Source organism: Hyla sarda, chromosome 6 (assembly GCF_029499605.1).
Source record: "Hyla sarda isolate aHylSar1 chromosome 6, aHylSar1.hap1, whole genome shotgun sequence".
In the NCBI taxonomy this organism is placed as follows: domain Eukaryota; kingdom Metazoa; phylum Chordata; class Amphibia; order Anura; family Hylidae; genus Hyla; species Hyla sarda.
Genome location: NC_079194.1, coordinates 118,140,075 through 118,155,505, shown reverse-complemented (window position 1 = coordinate 118,155,505; position 15,431 = coordinate 118,140,075). Strand labels below are relative to the sequence as shown.

General features: G+C 42.4%; 1 protein-coding gene across 2 annotated transcripts in view; it reads right to left on the bottom strand.

Annotated features, from left to right (window-relative positions):
* The window catches only part of ARIH2 (ariadne RBR E3 ubiquitin protein ligase 2), a 42,671-nt gene that overhangs the window by 11,075 nt on the left and 16,165 nt on the right, over window positions 1–15,431 (bottom strand). For both annotated transcript variants that reach the window (XM_056524819.1, XM_056524818.1), the window contains exons 4-8: window positions 14,575–14,638; window positions 11,851–11,998; window positions 11,619–11,740; window positions 10,953–11,062; window positions 9,802–9,919 (exon numbers count right to left, since the gene is read on the bottom strand). In XM_056524819.1, coding sequence (XP_056380794.1) covers window positions 9,802–9,919; window positions 10,953–11,062; window positions 11,619–11,740; window positions 11,851–11,998; window positions 14,575–14,638 — 562 coding nt within the window. The remainder of the gene's footprint in view (window positions 1–9,801; window positions 9,920–10,952; window positions 11,063–11,618; window positions 11,741–11,850; window positions 11,999–14,574; window positions 14,639–15,431) is intronic.

The window sequence follows — 15,431 nt, the reverse complement described above, 5'->3', positions numbered from 1 at the left end:
CCTGAGCTAATCAGTTTAGTCCCAGAGACAGTAACTGTCTGAGGAAATCACAGAATAAAAAATTACTGAAAACACCCTCAGGCAGATAACAACCAGGAACACCAGAATAAATGGGCGAGTGCTGTGTCTCCCAATGGATCCTCAGAGAGATTTTACGGTAAAAAAAATCTACTTTTCTCGATCGGCTCCATTGGGGGACACAACAAAGACCGTGGGACGTTCCAAAGCAGTGGGTAAAAGTTTAAACTTAGGTGGAAGGCTGGACCACAGCCGCCTTCAACACCTTGCGACCCAGACTAGCATCAGCAGATGTACCTGGTAGAATTCCGTAAAAGTGTGTAAAACCACCAGGTCGCCGCCTTACAAGTTTGCAAGGCTGAAGCCCTGTTTCGGAGAGCCCAGGAGGCTCCGACAGAACAATTGGAATGAGCTGAGACCCTGAAAGGAGGAGTCTTCCCCTTGCAACGGTAAGCTTCCAAAATGGCAGAACAGATCCACCTTGAAATGGGTGCCTTCGAAGCAGAAAGCCCCTTATGACGACCCTCTGTAAGCACAAAGAAGGAGTCACACTGGTGAAAGTAAGAAGTGACAGGGGTAAATCCGAACATGCTTGTACCACATCAAGACCATGGAGCAAACGTTCCCTGGGATGAGACTGACCAGGACAAAAAGACAGAAGGACAACGTCCTCATTTAGGTGAAAGGCGGCTACCACCTTAGATAAAAAGGACGGAACTGGACGAAAAACAACCTTGTCCTCGTTTAAGACCAGGTAGGGAGGAGTGCGGCAAGAGAGGGCTGCCAGCTCCGAAACCCTCCTAATAGAAGTGACCACAATAAGGAAGGCCAGTTTCCAGGAAAGGAGATGAAGAGAAACATCTGAGAGGTTCGAAAGGCACTGAGAACCAGATTTAGATCCCAAGGGGGAGTAGGGGATCTGTAAGGCGGGGCCGCATGAGCCACACTTTGCAGAAAAGCCCGGATGTGAGAATCAGACGCCAGGGCACGCTGAAAGAGAATGGAGAGAGCTGAAACTTGTCCCTTAAGGGAACTAATAGCCAAGCGTTGTTCCAGCCCCGACTGTAAAAAGGAAAGAAGTCATGGGTGAGAGAATGTAACTGGAGAAAAGGAGTTAGATTCACACCAATGAAAATAAGACTGCCAAGTACGGTGGTAAATCTTTGCAGAGGAGGGATGGCGCGCCTTGATCGTAGTGCAAACTACTTGGGGAGAAAACCCCCTGGCTCTCAGAACCCCGGTCTTAACTGCCACGCTGTCAAATGCAGTGACTGTAAATTGGGGTGATAAAGGGGACCCTGAGAGAGCAGGTTGGGACGAACTGGAAGGCACAGTGGCACATCGTCCACTAGACGAACCACGCCCGCCTGGGCCATTCCGGAGCCACGAGAATGGCGGGAACCCCCTCTGCTTTGAGCTTGCTCAGGACCCTGGGAAGGAGGGCAAGAAGAGGGAAAAGATAGGGGAGGGCGAAGTGCGACCAGAGAATCACCAGGGCGTCCACAGCTAGAGCCAAGGGATCCCGGGACTATGCCAGAAAGCGAGGAATTTTCTGGTTGTAGCGGGAAGCAAACAGGTCCACCTCCGGGATTTCCGCAAACACCTGTGGATGAAGAGACCACTCACCGGGGTCGGCTGAGGAGTGGCTGAGAAAGTCTGCCTCCCAATTTTCCACCCCTGGTATGTGAATCACCAAGATGGAAGACACCCAAGAGCAGAGCCCACAGGTTCTGGTGGAACGTCCTGGGATGATATACCAGGAGGGCCAGGGCACGCAGTGATGCAGGCCGGACAAATGGGTTCAGCAGAACCACAAGGCATTTTAGTTTTGCAGCCCACACAGGCATAATAGGTGACCAGGGCCGCAGGGACCTGTCTGGAAGAGGGGGGGAATAGTTCTGGTTTCAGCCATAGTGCAAGCAAAAGTAAAAATGGAGCAGTCTCACCCAGTGTATGTGTCCCTCAGGAAGAGAAGAAGCAGGCTGTGTGAAGAAAAGCCAGTCCTCAGCAGAGAAGAGAGAGAGGGAGGGCTAGACCAATGAGAATGAGGGGGCAGGACCAGCAGCATGCGTACCGCGTTGATAGGTAAATACCAAAACCCCCAATACACGCGCTGAATCGCTATAGGGCCAGAATCCCTGCCAGAGTGGAGTGGGCGGAGCTAAATTCCGTGAGGAGAACACGCCACGGCAATCACTGAAAAAAAAAAAAAAAGAAAAAAGAATGTAACAAGGTAAGGTAAGTTAAGTAATATAAATGTAAGCAAATCTCCAGGGCCAGATGGATTGCACCCAAGAGTTCTTAGAGAGGCAAGTTCAGTAATATCTGTACCCCTGTTTATGGTGTCTGGTATTGTGCCAAGGGACTGGCGCAAGGCGAATGTGGTGCCAATCTTCAAAAAGGGCTCTAGGTCTTCCCCAGGAATCTATAGACCGGTAAGTTTAACGTGCATTGTGGGTAAATTGTTTGAAGGACTTATAAGGGATTACATACAGGAATACATAGGGGATAATTGTATTATAAGTGATAGCCAGCATGGGTTTACTAAGGATAGAAGTTGTCAAACCAATCTAATTTGCTTTTATGAAGAGGTGAGTAGAAGCCTTGACAGAGGAATGGCTGTGGATATAGTGTTTCTGGATTTTGCTAAAGCATTTGATACTGTCCCTCATAGACGTCTGACAGGTAAGTTAAGGTCTTTGGGTTTGGAAATTTTAGTTTGTAACTGGATTGAACACTGGCTCATGGATCGTACCCAGAGAGTGGTGGTCAATGATTCGTACTCTGATTGGTCCCCGGTAATTAGTGGTGTACCCCAAGATTCAGTACTGGGCCCGCTGTTGTTTAATTTATTTATCAATGATCTAGAGGATGGTATTAACAGCTCTGTTTCTATCTTTGCAGATGACACCAAGCTTTGTAGCACGGTACAGTCTATAGAGGATGTGCATAAGTTACAAGATGACTTGGATAGACTAAGTGTCTGGGCATCCACTTGGCAAATGAGGTTCAATGTGGATAAATGTAAAGTTATGCATCTGGGTACTAATAACCTGCATGCGTCGTATGTCTTAGGGGGGATTAAACTGGCAGAGTCACTGGTAGAGAAGGATCTGGGTGTACTTGAAGATCACAGACTACAGAATAGCATGCAATGTCAGGCTGCTGCTTCCAAAGCCGGCAGGATATTGTCATGTATAAAAAGAGGCATGGACTCAAGGGACAGGGACATAATACTCCCCCTTTATAAAGCATTGGTACGGCCTCACCTGGAATATGCTGTTCAGTTTTGGTCGCCTGTACATAAAAAGGGACACTGTGGAGCTGGAAAGGGTGCAGAGACGCGCGACTAAACTAATATGGGGCATGGAACATCTTAGCTATGAGGAGCGATTAAAGGAGTTACAATTGTTTAGTCTTGAGAAGAGACGTTTAAGAGGGGGATATGATAAACGTATATAAGTATATTAATGGCCCATACAAAAAATATGGAGAAAAACTGTTCCAGGTTAAACCGCCCCAAAGGACGAGGGGGCACTCCCTCGGTCTGGAGAAGAAAAAGTTTAGTCTCAAGGGGCGACACGCCTTCTTTACCATGAGAACTGTGAACTTATGGAACAGTCTACCTTAGGAACTGGTCACAGCAGGAAAAATTTACAGCTTTAAAACAGGATTAGATACATTCCTGGAACAAAATAACATTAATGCTTATGAAGAAATATATAAAATCCCATCCCTTCCCCAATATCGTGCCACACCCCAACCCCTTAATTCCCTGGTTGAACTTGATGGACATATGTCTTTTCGACCGTACTAACTATATGTAACTAAAGAAAGTGTGGCCGGGAGAAAGGAGAGCTGTCAGCTGTGCGCGAACAGCGTGGAAGACAGAGAACAGAAGCTCCAGTTGCATCGCATATGGCTGATGCGAAAATATGCGCATGCGCACAAAGCAGGAGCGAGCAGGGCAGTGAAAATGTCCTTAGTAATGTAAAAAACACATTAAAATGTCCTGCACCACTATTTCTGTTCCCATTGTTCAGAAGGAGACTGTCCCCAGAGTGAATAAAAAAGAGTGGGCTCCAAATAGGGGTGCTACAGAGGTTTAGAATCCTGAGAAGGGATAGAAACCTAAAAAGAAAGTAAGAGAAATACTCACCTTATCCTTAGAAAATTTACCTAATTAAGTCTTCAGTCAGCTAGTAAACACCTGCATCATGCTGGGCTTAAACAGCGAGACGAACAGGGAAGGTAGGGGGACCCAGACCCAGAGGTACAACCCCAGGTGCTGACCAGTAGCGAGAAGAGGTTGACAGTGCATAACTATGTCTGTGCCCCTTCTTCCCAAATGGGTAAACAGTGAACGTTATGCTCCTCAGACCCCAACTAAAAAGAGAGCAATAAAAGGGAGAGAAAATTCTAACTATACATCATTAAACTCAAAAATAAGAAAAATAAGCAACCAGAGCTCCAGACCTGTGTCTGCCTCCTACTGACACTAAGATAAAACTGATAAGCTCAGGTGCCTGTGGGCGGGTAAATCCTGCTGAGAGGGGACGACTTTTCTTGTTGCCTAGTGTCAAGCCTCCTAGTGGCAGCAGCATATACCCACAGTCTGTGTCCCCCAATGGAGCCGATTGAGAAATCCTAATTTACATATACAGATTGGGAAAGGCAGCAGCTAGAAGAGGTAAGCACCATTTTGATCAACATCACTTCCCTTTAATAAATCTGGACCATATCAACTCCTTCATGATAGCCATTTCCCTTATGGCAGAAGGACACATTCGGTAGGACAATGCACTATGACACGGGTTGTATAGTCATGGATGGGTCCTGGACTGGTTCCAGGAACATGACAGTGAGTTAGGAAGACGTAGAACGGGCTGTTCAGAACATGTCAGCACCTCCAACTAATCTGCAGCAACTGTGACAAGCTGTCCTGTCTGCATTTGGCAACATTCCTGCAGAACAATTTCCAAGCCTACATCTACCTTGTGATAATTTCTTGCAGTTCGGTGACCGAAGCAGTTCCCCCATGTTACTAGATGAGGGTCTCTAATAGGCATTTTAAATGTACAAGTAGTAATACCCCTTCAAAACACTTACCAAATATAGCTGGCATTAGCTACACTACTCCTTCCCCCCATTCTAGCAAAAATCCAACGTGACTAAGAGGTTTAGAAAAGAGTTAAGTTTTTCTTGAATAAGAGGCGTTAAAACACTGTGAACTTGAAAATGAGACTACTGTGAGCCAGCTACACTGCTTACATGAATCTGGATCAGACTAGGAGCTCTGACACAGAAGACAGCTGCTGGAAATGCCAGACTCTTAAAGGAATATCGTGCTACATGTCAACGCTAAAGTCTATGTTAAAGGAAAACGGTCAGCCAGGTTCATCCACACTAAACCCAATACACTGGGTAGGTGAACAGGATCCCAACGAGGGGTCACTTACTGAAATCCCTTTAGTAGGTCCCGAAATATCAGCTTCCGATGTTCCATTCTTGTATGCAGAGCGCTTTGCTGTGGAGGCGGCAACCCCCCCGGCTGGCCACTTCTATCTCCCTCACTTACCTCATAATACCGTCCCCACTATTTAAATATTCATAGTCTCTAACTCCACGTCACATGAGCGCAGCGCTCTCTGCAGAGCGCATGCGCCAGAAGATTTAATCATGACTGGAAAGCAGGGGAAAATCTTCTGACCCATGCGTTCTGCATAGAGAGCACTGCGCTCACGTGACTGGTGACTGGTGAACCAATCAGAACGCTTCTTTTGTTTTGCAGAGGCCTTGTTAAAAATGAAAGAAACGCTGATTGGTTGCTATGGGCAACTGGGCAACTTTTCCTTTCCACAAGTTTTGATAATATTTAAATATTCATAGGGGGAGATTTAAGAGGTAACTGAGGAAGATAGAAGCGGCCAGCGGGGGTGCCCCGCCTCCACAGTGCTGCGCTCGGCATACAAGAACCGAACTCGGGATATCTCGGTACCTACTAAAGCAATTTCGTTGGAATCCTGTTCACCCACACTAACAGTGTATTGGGTTTAGTGTGGGTGAACCTGGCTGAGTTTTCCTTTAACCTCTTGGAGAATCAGGGTGTACCTGTACGTCCTGCGCCCACTCCCGCAATATCGGGTAGGTCCCGGCGGTTAACAGTAGCTGGAACCCGGGGCTAATAGTGCATGTCAACGATCGCGGTGGCGTGCGCTTTTAACCCATTAGACGCAGCGATCAAAGTTGATCACTGCATCTAAAATGTAAAAAATAAATAAAATAAAAAAAAAAGCATTCAGGCAACTCAGACGGGCTGATCAGGACCACCGCGGTGTCCCGATCAGCTAGAACACAAGCGGAGGGTCCCTTACCTGCCTCCGGCACGTCAGATCGACGAATGATTGCTCCAAGCCTGAGATCCAGGCTTGAGCAATCGACCGCCGATAACACTGCTCAATGCAATGCTATGGCAGAACATTCATCAGTGCTGGCAATCAATGTACTGCATGTTATAGTCCCCTATAAGGGCTATAACATTGCAAATAAAATAAAAACGTGTAAAAAAATAAAAAAAAAAGATGATTTAACCCCTTCCCTAAAAAAAGTTTGAATCAACGCCCTTTTCCCATTTAAAAAAAACAAACATGTAAATAAAATATGTGGTATTGCCGCATACGTATATGTGCGAACTTCAAAAATATTGTTAATTAAACCATATGGTCAACGGCGTACACGTAAAAAAAATTCCTAAGCCCAAAACAGCGTATTTTTTATCACTTTTTACAACAAAAAAAAAAAATAAGTGAATAAATAGCGATCAAAAAGTCTGATAAAACAAAAATGGTACTGATAAAAACTTCAGATCATTGTGCAAAGAATTAGCCCTCATACATCCCCGTATGCAGAAAAATAAAAAGTTATAAGGGTTTATAAACGTATTCATTTTCCTGCATGTAGTTATGATTTTTTCCAGAAGTATGACTAAATCAAACCTATAAAAATTGGGCATCATTTTAATAGTATGGACCTACAGAATAAAGATCAGGTGTCATTTTTCCCAAAAAAACTGTGTAGAAACCGAAGCCCCCAAAAGTTACAAAATGGCAGTTTTTTTCTTCAATTGTGTCGCACAATGATTTTTTTGTTTGTTTCGCTGTAGATCTTTGGATAAAATGACTGATGTCCTTACAAAGTAGAATTGGTGGTGCAAAAAAAAAATAAAAAAAAAAAAAGCCCTCATATGGGGGCAAAATGGAAGGGTTATGATTTTTAAAAGGTGGAGGTAGAAAAAACGAAAGTGCAAAAACGGAAAAACCCGAGTACACAAGGGGTTAAACATGCCCCCCTTCTGTAGACAACACGGAGAACCTAAAATGGCTCTTATACTTGTGAGTAATTTACTGATTTAATTGGGTATTTTGCTGGGTTATCACAGTTCAGCTCTCATTAACCTGTCATCACTTTCATGCTGCAACTTCTCCCTGCCACCCCAGACTTTATCAACGGATCTCTTTTTGTTTAGGTATAGAGTGGGGCAAAAAAGTTTTAAGTCAGCCACCAATTGTGCAAGTTCTCCCACTAACAAAAATGGGAGAGGCCTGTAATTTTCATCATAAGTATACCTCAACTGAGAGACCTAATGAGAAAAAAAAAATTCCATAAGATCACATTGTCTGATTTTTAAAGAATTTGCAAATTATGGTGGAAAATAAGTATTTGGTCACCTACAAACAAGCAAGATTTGTGACTCTCACGGACCTGTAACAACTTATTTAAGAGTCTCTTCTGTCCTCCACTCATTACCTGTATTAATGGCACCTGTTTGAACTTGTTATCAGTATAAAAGACATCTGTCTACAACCTCAAACAGTCACACTCCAAACTCCACTATGGCCAAGACCAAAGAGCTGTCGAAGGACACCAGAAACTAAATTGTAAACCTACACTAGGCTGGAAAGACAATCTGCAATAGGCAAGCAGCTTGGTGTGAAGAAATCAACTGTGGGAGCAATTATTAGAAAATGGAAGACATACAAGACCACTGATAATCTCCTTCGATCTGGGGCTCCACGCAAGATCTCACTCCGTGGTGTCAAAAGGATCACAAGAACGGTGAGAAAAAAAATCCTAGAACCCAGCCCTAGTGAATGACCTGCAGGCAGCTGGGACCAAAGTAACAAAGGCTACCATCAGTAACACACTACACCGCCAGGGACTCAAATCATGCAGTGCCAGATGTGTCCCCTGCTTAAGCCAGTACATGTCCGGGCACGTCTGAAGTTTGCTAGAGAGCATTTGGATGATCCAGAAGAGGATTGGGAGAATGTCATATGGTCAAACGAAACCAAAGTAGAACTTTTTGGTAAAAACTCAACTCGTAATGTCTGGAGGAGAAAGAATGCTGAGTTGCATCCAAAGAACACCATACCTATTGTGAAGCATGGGGATGGAAACATCATGCTTTGGGGCTGTTTTCTGCTAAGGGACGACTGATCCGTGTAAAGGAAAGAATGAATGAGACCATGTATCGTGACATTTTTAGTGAAAACCTCCTTCCATCAGCAAGTGCATTGGAGATGAAACGTGGCTGGGTCTTTCAGCATGACAATGATCCCAAACACACCGCCCGGGCAACCAAGGAGTTGCATCGTAAGAAGCATTTCAAGGTCCTTTAGTGGCCTAGCCAGTCTCCAGATCTCAACCCCATAGAAAACCTTTGGAAGAACTTGACAGTCCCAAAACATCACTGCTCTAGAGGAGATCTGCATGGAGGAATGGGCCACTATACCAGCAACAGTGAGTGAAAACCTTGAAGACTTACAGAAAACATCTGACCTCTGTCATTGCCAACAAAGTGTATATAACAAAGTATTGAGATGAACTTTTGTTATTGACCAAATACTTATTTTCCACCATAATTTGCAAATAAATAAAAAAAAAAAAACAGACAATGTGATTTTATGGATTTTTTTCTCATTATGTCTCATAGTTGAGGTATACCGACGATGAAAATTACACTCCATCTTTTTAAGTGGGAGAACTTGCACAATTGGTGGCAGACTAAAAACTTTTTTGCCCCACTGTAAGGAGTGATCTATCAACAAAGGCCTGAGGGGCAAGCAGAAGTCAGCAGAGTGTGCTCCAGTTACTCATGGTTCTGATAGTATGAAAAGTGATGACAGCTCCATTTAAAAGGGGTTAACCAGATAATGTATGCAAAACACAACCCCACCACACCTGCCATCAGGTTGTGTGTGGCATTACAATATGGCTCCAGTCACTTCAATGGAACCAAGCTGCAATACCACACAACCTGAGGTTCAATGTAGTGCTGTTTTTGGAAGAAATCTCTATACAGAGTTATCTGCTTTCAACTATTTTTCTCTGTATGTCAGCACCATGGCTCTAGCAAACAGGTGATTGGTGGGGATGCTGGGTGGCATTCCACTGATCTGATATTGATACCCTATCCTGAGGATACGTCATCTATATATGGTGCCTGAAAAGCCCCTTTAACTGTACCATAAAAAGTCCTGCAACTTTGCAATTTACTTTTTATCAATTACTCACCCTTGTCAATCTCTTAATTAAAGAAAGCAAAGATCCTGAAAATGGTGAGGAATTGAAACACAAAACATTAGTTGCAGAATTTTTCATTTTATGATGTCTAAGCTTAAGTTACACAAAACTGAAGAACCCCCTCTTAAATTTGCTAGAATCAAAATAGGATACATGAACCAAGATCTGCACAGTCTCCTAAAAGTGTATTTGGCATCTTACATCTTTAGTGTGAGCACTGATGTAGTTTGCAGTTTCCGAGTCATCTGCACATTTCGTTAGCCACTTCCGGATGGTGGCGCAGTCTGTGGGAGCATGGTACATTTGGCGACACCGGAAGCTGATGAAAACATGTAGACAAGTTACAAACTTAAAAAGTAAGGAAGATGATAACTGCATATAATACAATAGCAGATATTGTCCTTAAAAGGAGGAAACACTGTTTATGAGAAAGTGACATTTATATATTTATAATGCACAAAAGGTGGCTCTGAAGCACAGCTTTAACAAGCCTACCTAGTGCAAGAGGGGTCAAAGTAAATGGCAAGGGTTTTACAGACGCTGTGTAGCCAGCCGCTTTTTAAAAATAGCCCTGGCAGAGGATGGCAGTTTTCAGATTTTTTTCCCTAAAACATTAACCCATTGGGGTCTGAAGGCTTGTAATAAAAGGCTTATGGCTGGATCATCATGCTGAAAGATTTAGTGAGATTACAAATAATATCCTTTCCAGGTTTGAAAAGATATCAGATCAGATTTCAAAACTGAACATTGTATTCTGCAAAATGGGGGGGGGGGGGAAGTCATTTTATAGGAGGGTCATTTAAGATGACTATGTACTGTTAGAGAAAAAAAATTTACTACAGAGAAACTTAAAGTAAATTTTTCTAGATGCCGCCCCAATGTTGGCTTAAAGGGGTACTCTCGTGGAAATATATATATATTTTTTTTTAATGAACTGGTGCCACAGTGCTCTCTGCTGACCTCTGCTGTGCACTTTTGGAACTGTCCAGAACAGGAGAAAATCCCCATAGCAAACATATACTGCTCTGGACAGTTCCTAAAATGGACAGCAGAGGTCAGCAGAGAGCACTGTGGTCATGACATCAGAGAAATCCAAAAAGAAAAAGCATTTCCTCTGTAGTATACAGCCCATAAAACATATTGGAAGGATTAAGATTTTTTAATAGAAGTAATTTACAAATCTGTTTAACTTTCTGGCACCAGTTCATTAAAAAAAAAAAAAAAAAAAGGTTTCCACGAGAGTACCCCTTTAAAGTGGCGCTGGCCCCATTTATTGTGCATGCATATAAAGGGTCAACAGTGATCTGAAACCAATTTTGAACATTTCCAAATAGTCTATTTCAAGTACTTACCAGAAGACCTCGCTGCACCTATTGCACTGCACTCGACGAGCCTTTGGCTCTTGAACCTGTATGACCATTGGACAGTCAGCACCAGGGCAGAGCTGGAGCTGATAATGGCTCTGAAGTGGGGGGGGGGGGGGGGGAGAGAAAAAAACGGTACAAGAAGTCACCAAATTCATATGAGCTACTAGTAAGTAGTAATACTGAGCAAGATAGAATAGATTTACAGAGTTAGTCCCATCTTATAAAGCGATGAGACATCACTCAAATATGCCATCGAGTCATGTTGCATCATTCACTCCATTGGGAGTTATCTATCCGGAAGACAGGCAATCAATTTTTAAAAGCTGGATACCTCTAACAAATCCTAGCACAAGGTCTCCTAACCATAGGTTAAATTCTTATATGAGCCACCAGTTCTTCTGCCTACTGCATACTGCTGGGTAAGAAGGACTCTTGTCTCCAATGCTGGAGTGTTCACAAGTAAATTACATTGGTTCACTGGTATGTTTTAATAGTATCAACAGATGTTCTCCTTACTGTAAGAGAAACCACCTCAACATGAACTGACTAAGCATACAAAACTGCATGGGGAAGGACCGAGCCTTTGTCAACGATGAAAGATGAGATTTGTTCCAGACTACCTTGTATTCAATCAGTTGTACCTCTACATACCTCTACATAGTCCCTGAAAAGGTATCTGTTGTATTTGTCTTTCAGCTCCTCATTAGGCAGTAAAGGAAAAACAAAGTCTTCCGGCGTTCGGAGCAAGCATTCCTGGGCCATGCAGGAGATACCTAAAGAAGAGTTAGAGGAGGAAATAAAAATTAAAATTACATGAAGTGAAAATAAAATCAATGTCCCAATAAAATAAGAAGTTTGCATAAGACATTGTGTAAGTTCTCACCAACGCCAGCACCATCTTTCACTAGGACTGTGCAGTGCTGCTCCCAACAGCTGCGGCAAAAATGATGCTGACAGGCAAGAGACAGCAGGTTCTCCTTCCGGACAAACTGCATGCAGACTGCGCAGTGATGAGAGGAATGTGCCATAACCTGAAGACAGAGGAAAGACCAAGCTTAGACCGTACATCACCACCTCTTCATATGCAAACACAAATAGGAAATGCAAGTTCACGTCAAGCTCAGAAAGCTACTAAAAGGCCAGATGAATTTAGAAATACCCTGCCTGCTATCATATAGGGAATGAATACCAGGTGACTTCAAAATTCTTGTGATTGTTGTGGTAACCCCCCAAGCAGTCCTCACTTAGCCTATTCATTTTATATTAACGGGGTTATCCAGGAATACTCTATCTCAACTGGCTCCAGAGAGTTAAACAGATTTGTAAATTACTATTAAAAAATCTTAATCTTTTCAGTACTTATGAGCTTCGGAAGTTAAGGTTGTTCTTTTCTGTCTAAGTGCTCTCTGATGACACCTGTCTCGGGAAACACCCAGTTTAGAAGCAAATCCCCATAGCAAACCTCTTCTAAACTGGGTGGTTCCCGAGACACGTGTCATCAGAGAGCACTTAGACAGAAAAGAACAACCTTAACTTCAGAAGCTGATAAGTACTGAAAAGATTAAGATTTTTTAATAGTAATTTACGAATCTGTTTAACTTTCTGGAGCCAGTTGATTTATAAAAAAAAAAAAAGTTTTTTCTTGGATAACCCCTTTAAGAATGTGACTCGCTGTGTCATTATGGTGTTCAGCTCAAAACTAAAAGACCGATACAAGTTAATGGCATGCAACCGCCCAGCTAAGGTGAACTATCAGTCTACCCATGCTTGGAGCTGTACTTCACCATAGCTGGGAATCCACAGGTTCCAGGCCACTGTTGGAAACAGATCACAAATAATATTCTGTTGATAGATCAGATGTGTACCAACTTGTGAAGTCAGAGGTTACATCTATATGCAAAGTGTTCATATGGTGTTACACAGGGACAGAACCTCAGACCTTATTGAAATTAGTATCAAACCCTTCCCATCAGTGATTTTCAGTAATGGTATTTCCATTTTTAATTTCCGCTTGTTCAAGTCACCGGAACAAGCGGAGGGATAAACTCATGATCGCCAAATAGATTGTTTCTCATACATGGAAACAAATGTTTTGTCATTTGTGAGGTTTAATATTGTATATTCCTGACAACAGCATGACATTAAGCTGTAGAAGAAATCAAATTGCTTCTTAAAACAAAAAAAACAAAAAAAAGTTTTCAAAAAGCTGTAAAAAATACTCTATCCTAAGAAAATTCTAATAACCTCCTTTACCCATTTAGCAAATAATAATAATAATAATAATCATAATAAAAGATTGTCTTAATTCTGAAAATTAGCCCTCACATCACTCTGTAGATGAAAAGATAACAAAACTTATAGATTTCAGAATAGGGCAATATTTTTATTTATTTATTTATTTTTTAAGTTAAATGGTCAATTTGGTATTGCTGACATGATACCATGGCTGTTCTACCATAAAAGGCATTGTGTAAAAACACAACTCCCCAAAGGTTACCAACTAGACAGGTTTCTTTTTTGTGTTCCCATCTAAAACATTTAGGACGTATCTGCAGGATTCGCACCTTTGAGAATAAGAGCCCCAGCCCTTTGCAGTGGGTGGGAAGCAGAAAACAGCTGAACAAACTGTTTTGAGCAGTCAATTTTATTGACTTTAAAAAGGGTACTCCACTGGAAAACATTTTTATTTTTTAAATCAACTAGTGCCAGAAAATGAAACAGTTTTTAAATTTAAAAATCTTATTTCTTCCAGTACTTATCAGCTGCTGTATGCTCCCCAGCAAGTTCCACAGTGCTCTCTGCTGACACCTCTGTCCATTTTAGGAACTGTCCAGAGTAGGAGCAAATCCCCATAGCAAACCTATCTTCCTCTGGACAGTTCCCAAAATGGAAAGGGGTCAACAGAGAGCAATGTGGTCAAACAGAAAGGAAATTCAAAAAGAAGAGAACTTCCTGTGGAGCATACAGCAGCTGACAAGTACTGGAAGGAGTAAGATTTTTAAATAGAAGTAATTTACAAAACTGTTTAACTTTAAGGCATCAATTAATTAATAAAAATAAAAAGTTTTCCAGGGCAGTACCCCTTTAACGAGAACTGTGTTAACAATATGGCGGTGTGCCATGTTTCTTAACTCAGGAGTTATGGATACAGCGTAGATCCAAAGCTACACTGTTTATACAACTTTTATTCCTTTCAGGGTGAGTCAGGCAAACTATGGTCTGCTTGCCTGTTTTCAGCTTCCCAGTTGCCTCTGCGTGACGCAGGCAGGCTGGACAGGGCCAGAGGTGAAAACCAAATCCATCAGACATTTACGGTGTATCCTATGTATATACCATAAAAAGGTCCCAAACGGGAATGCTGCTTAAAAATTGACTTCCCTCTGAGTATTTGCATAGAGGAAAGACTAAGAAGCATGTGGGCAAAACTGTAACAAAATGGCAACTTGTAGATGAAGCATTTTTTATTTTATTTTTAGTTTACACAATGCCACCCCGCTATGGTGCCATCATAAAAAGGAGCTACGCTACAGCTTTTTTCCTCTAGAATATTCCCTTTGGATGGTCTGGACTTTGTATGTTAATGAAAAGATGTATTTCAAAAACTCACATGTTTAGACAATAGAGGCTGAACTCTGGCGTCCACTAACAACTGTGCAGAATTCAGTTTATGCCTAGAAGAAAAAAAGAAAGAGCATTAGGATGCATGCAGTGAGGAAGAGACTACCTAGATAGAAAGGTGTACATGTAGTGACATCTACAATATCTGCTTTAAAGGAGTAGTCTATATAGAGAGTATGGGTGTGAATGTGTGTCCTTCCATTGTGGTCCCTTCTAGAAGAGTAAAGACCCTGTGTTGCATACAGAGATAGATTTTGACTTTCAGAGATCATGGGGGCAGTCACTCTGATGATTACTTTAATCGCTGGGGTACGGTAGTGGACTCCCTTAGTTTGTTGCCAGGAGACTTGCTCGCTCAGAGGTTATAAGGCAACTAGAAGCGGCAAGGCTTTTTTTCAAGCAGAGCAAAAATTTGGAGGACCAGTCAGAAGGTTACAGTCTGTCCAGAAAAAAAAAAAAAGTTGTGTACAGACTGTATACTGATTCAAACCACCAATAAAGGAGGATGCCACTTGATATTTATGCTACAGATGGGATTAACCAGTGCTACATACTGAACACGTCTGCAACTATGAAACACGATACAAACTGAAGAGCTGAGCCTGCAGTCATTTGAGAAACTGACATCAAGAACACCGTCCTGTGCAAGAACCAAACCATCCCTCTAGTCTGCCAAGCTGCCAGTCAGGTTCAATATTACAGTCTCTTTCCGATGGTTCACCATATCTACAGAGTAAGCTCTCCTGTACTCCATTGCATGAAATTCAGTGTTTACATCTGGGGGAGCTCAGAGTTAGTATTTAAATACTTGTTATATAGGACAGAACATTTTAGTGACAGATCCTT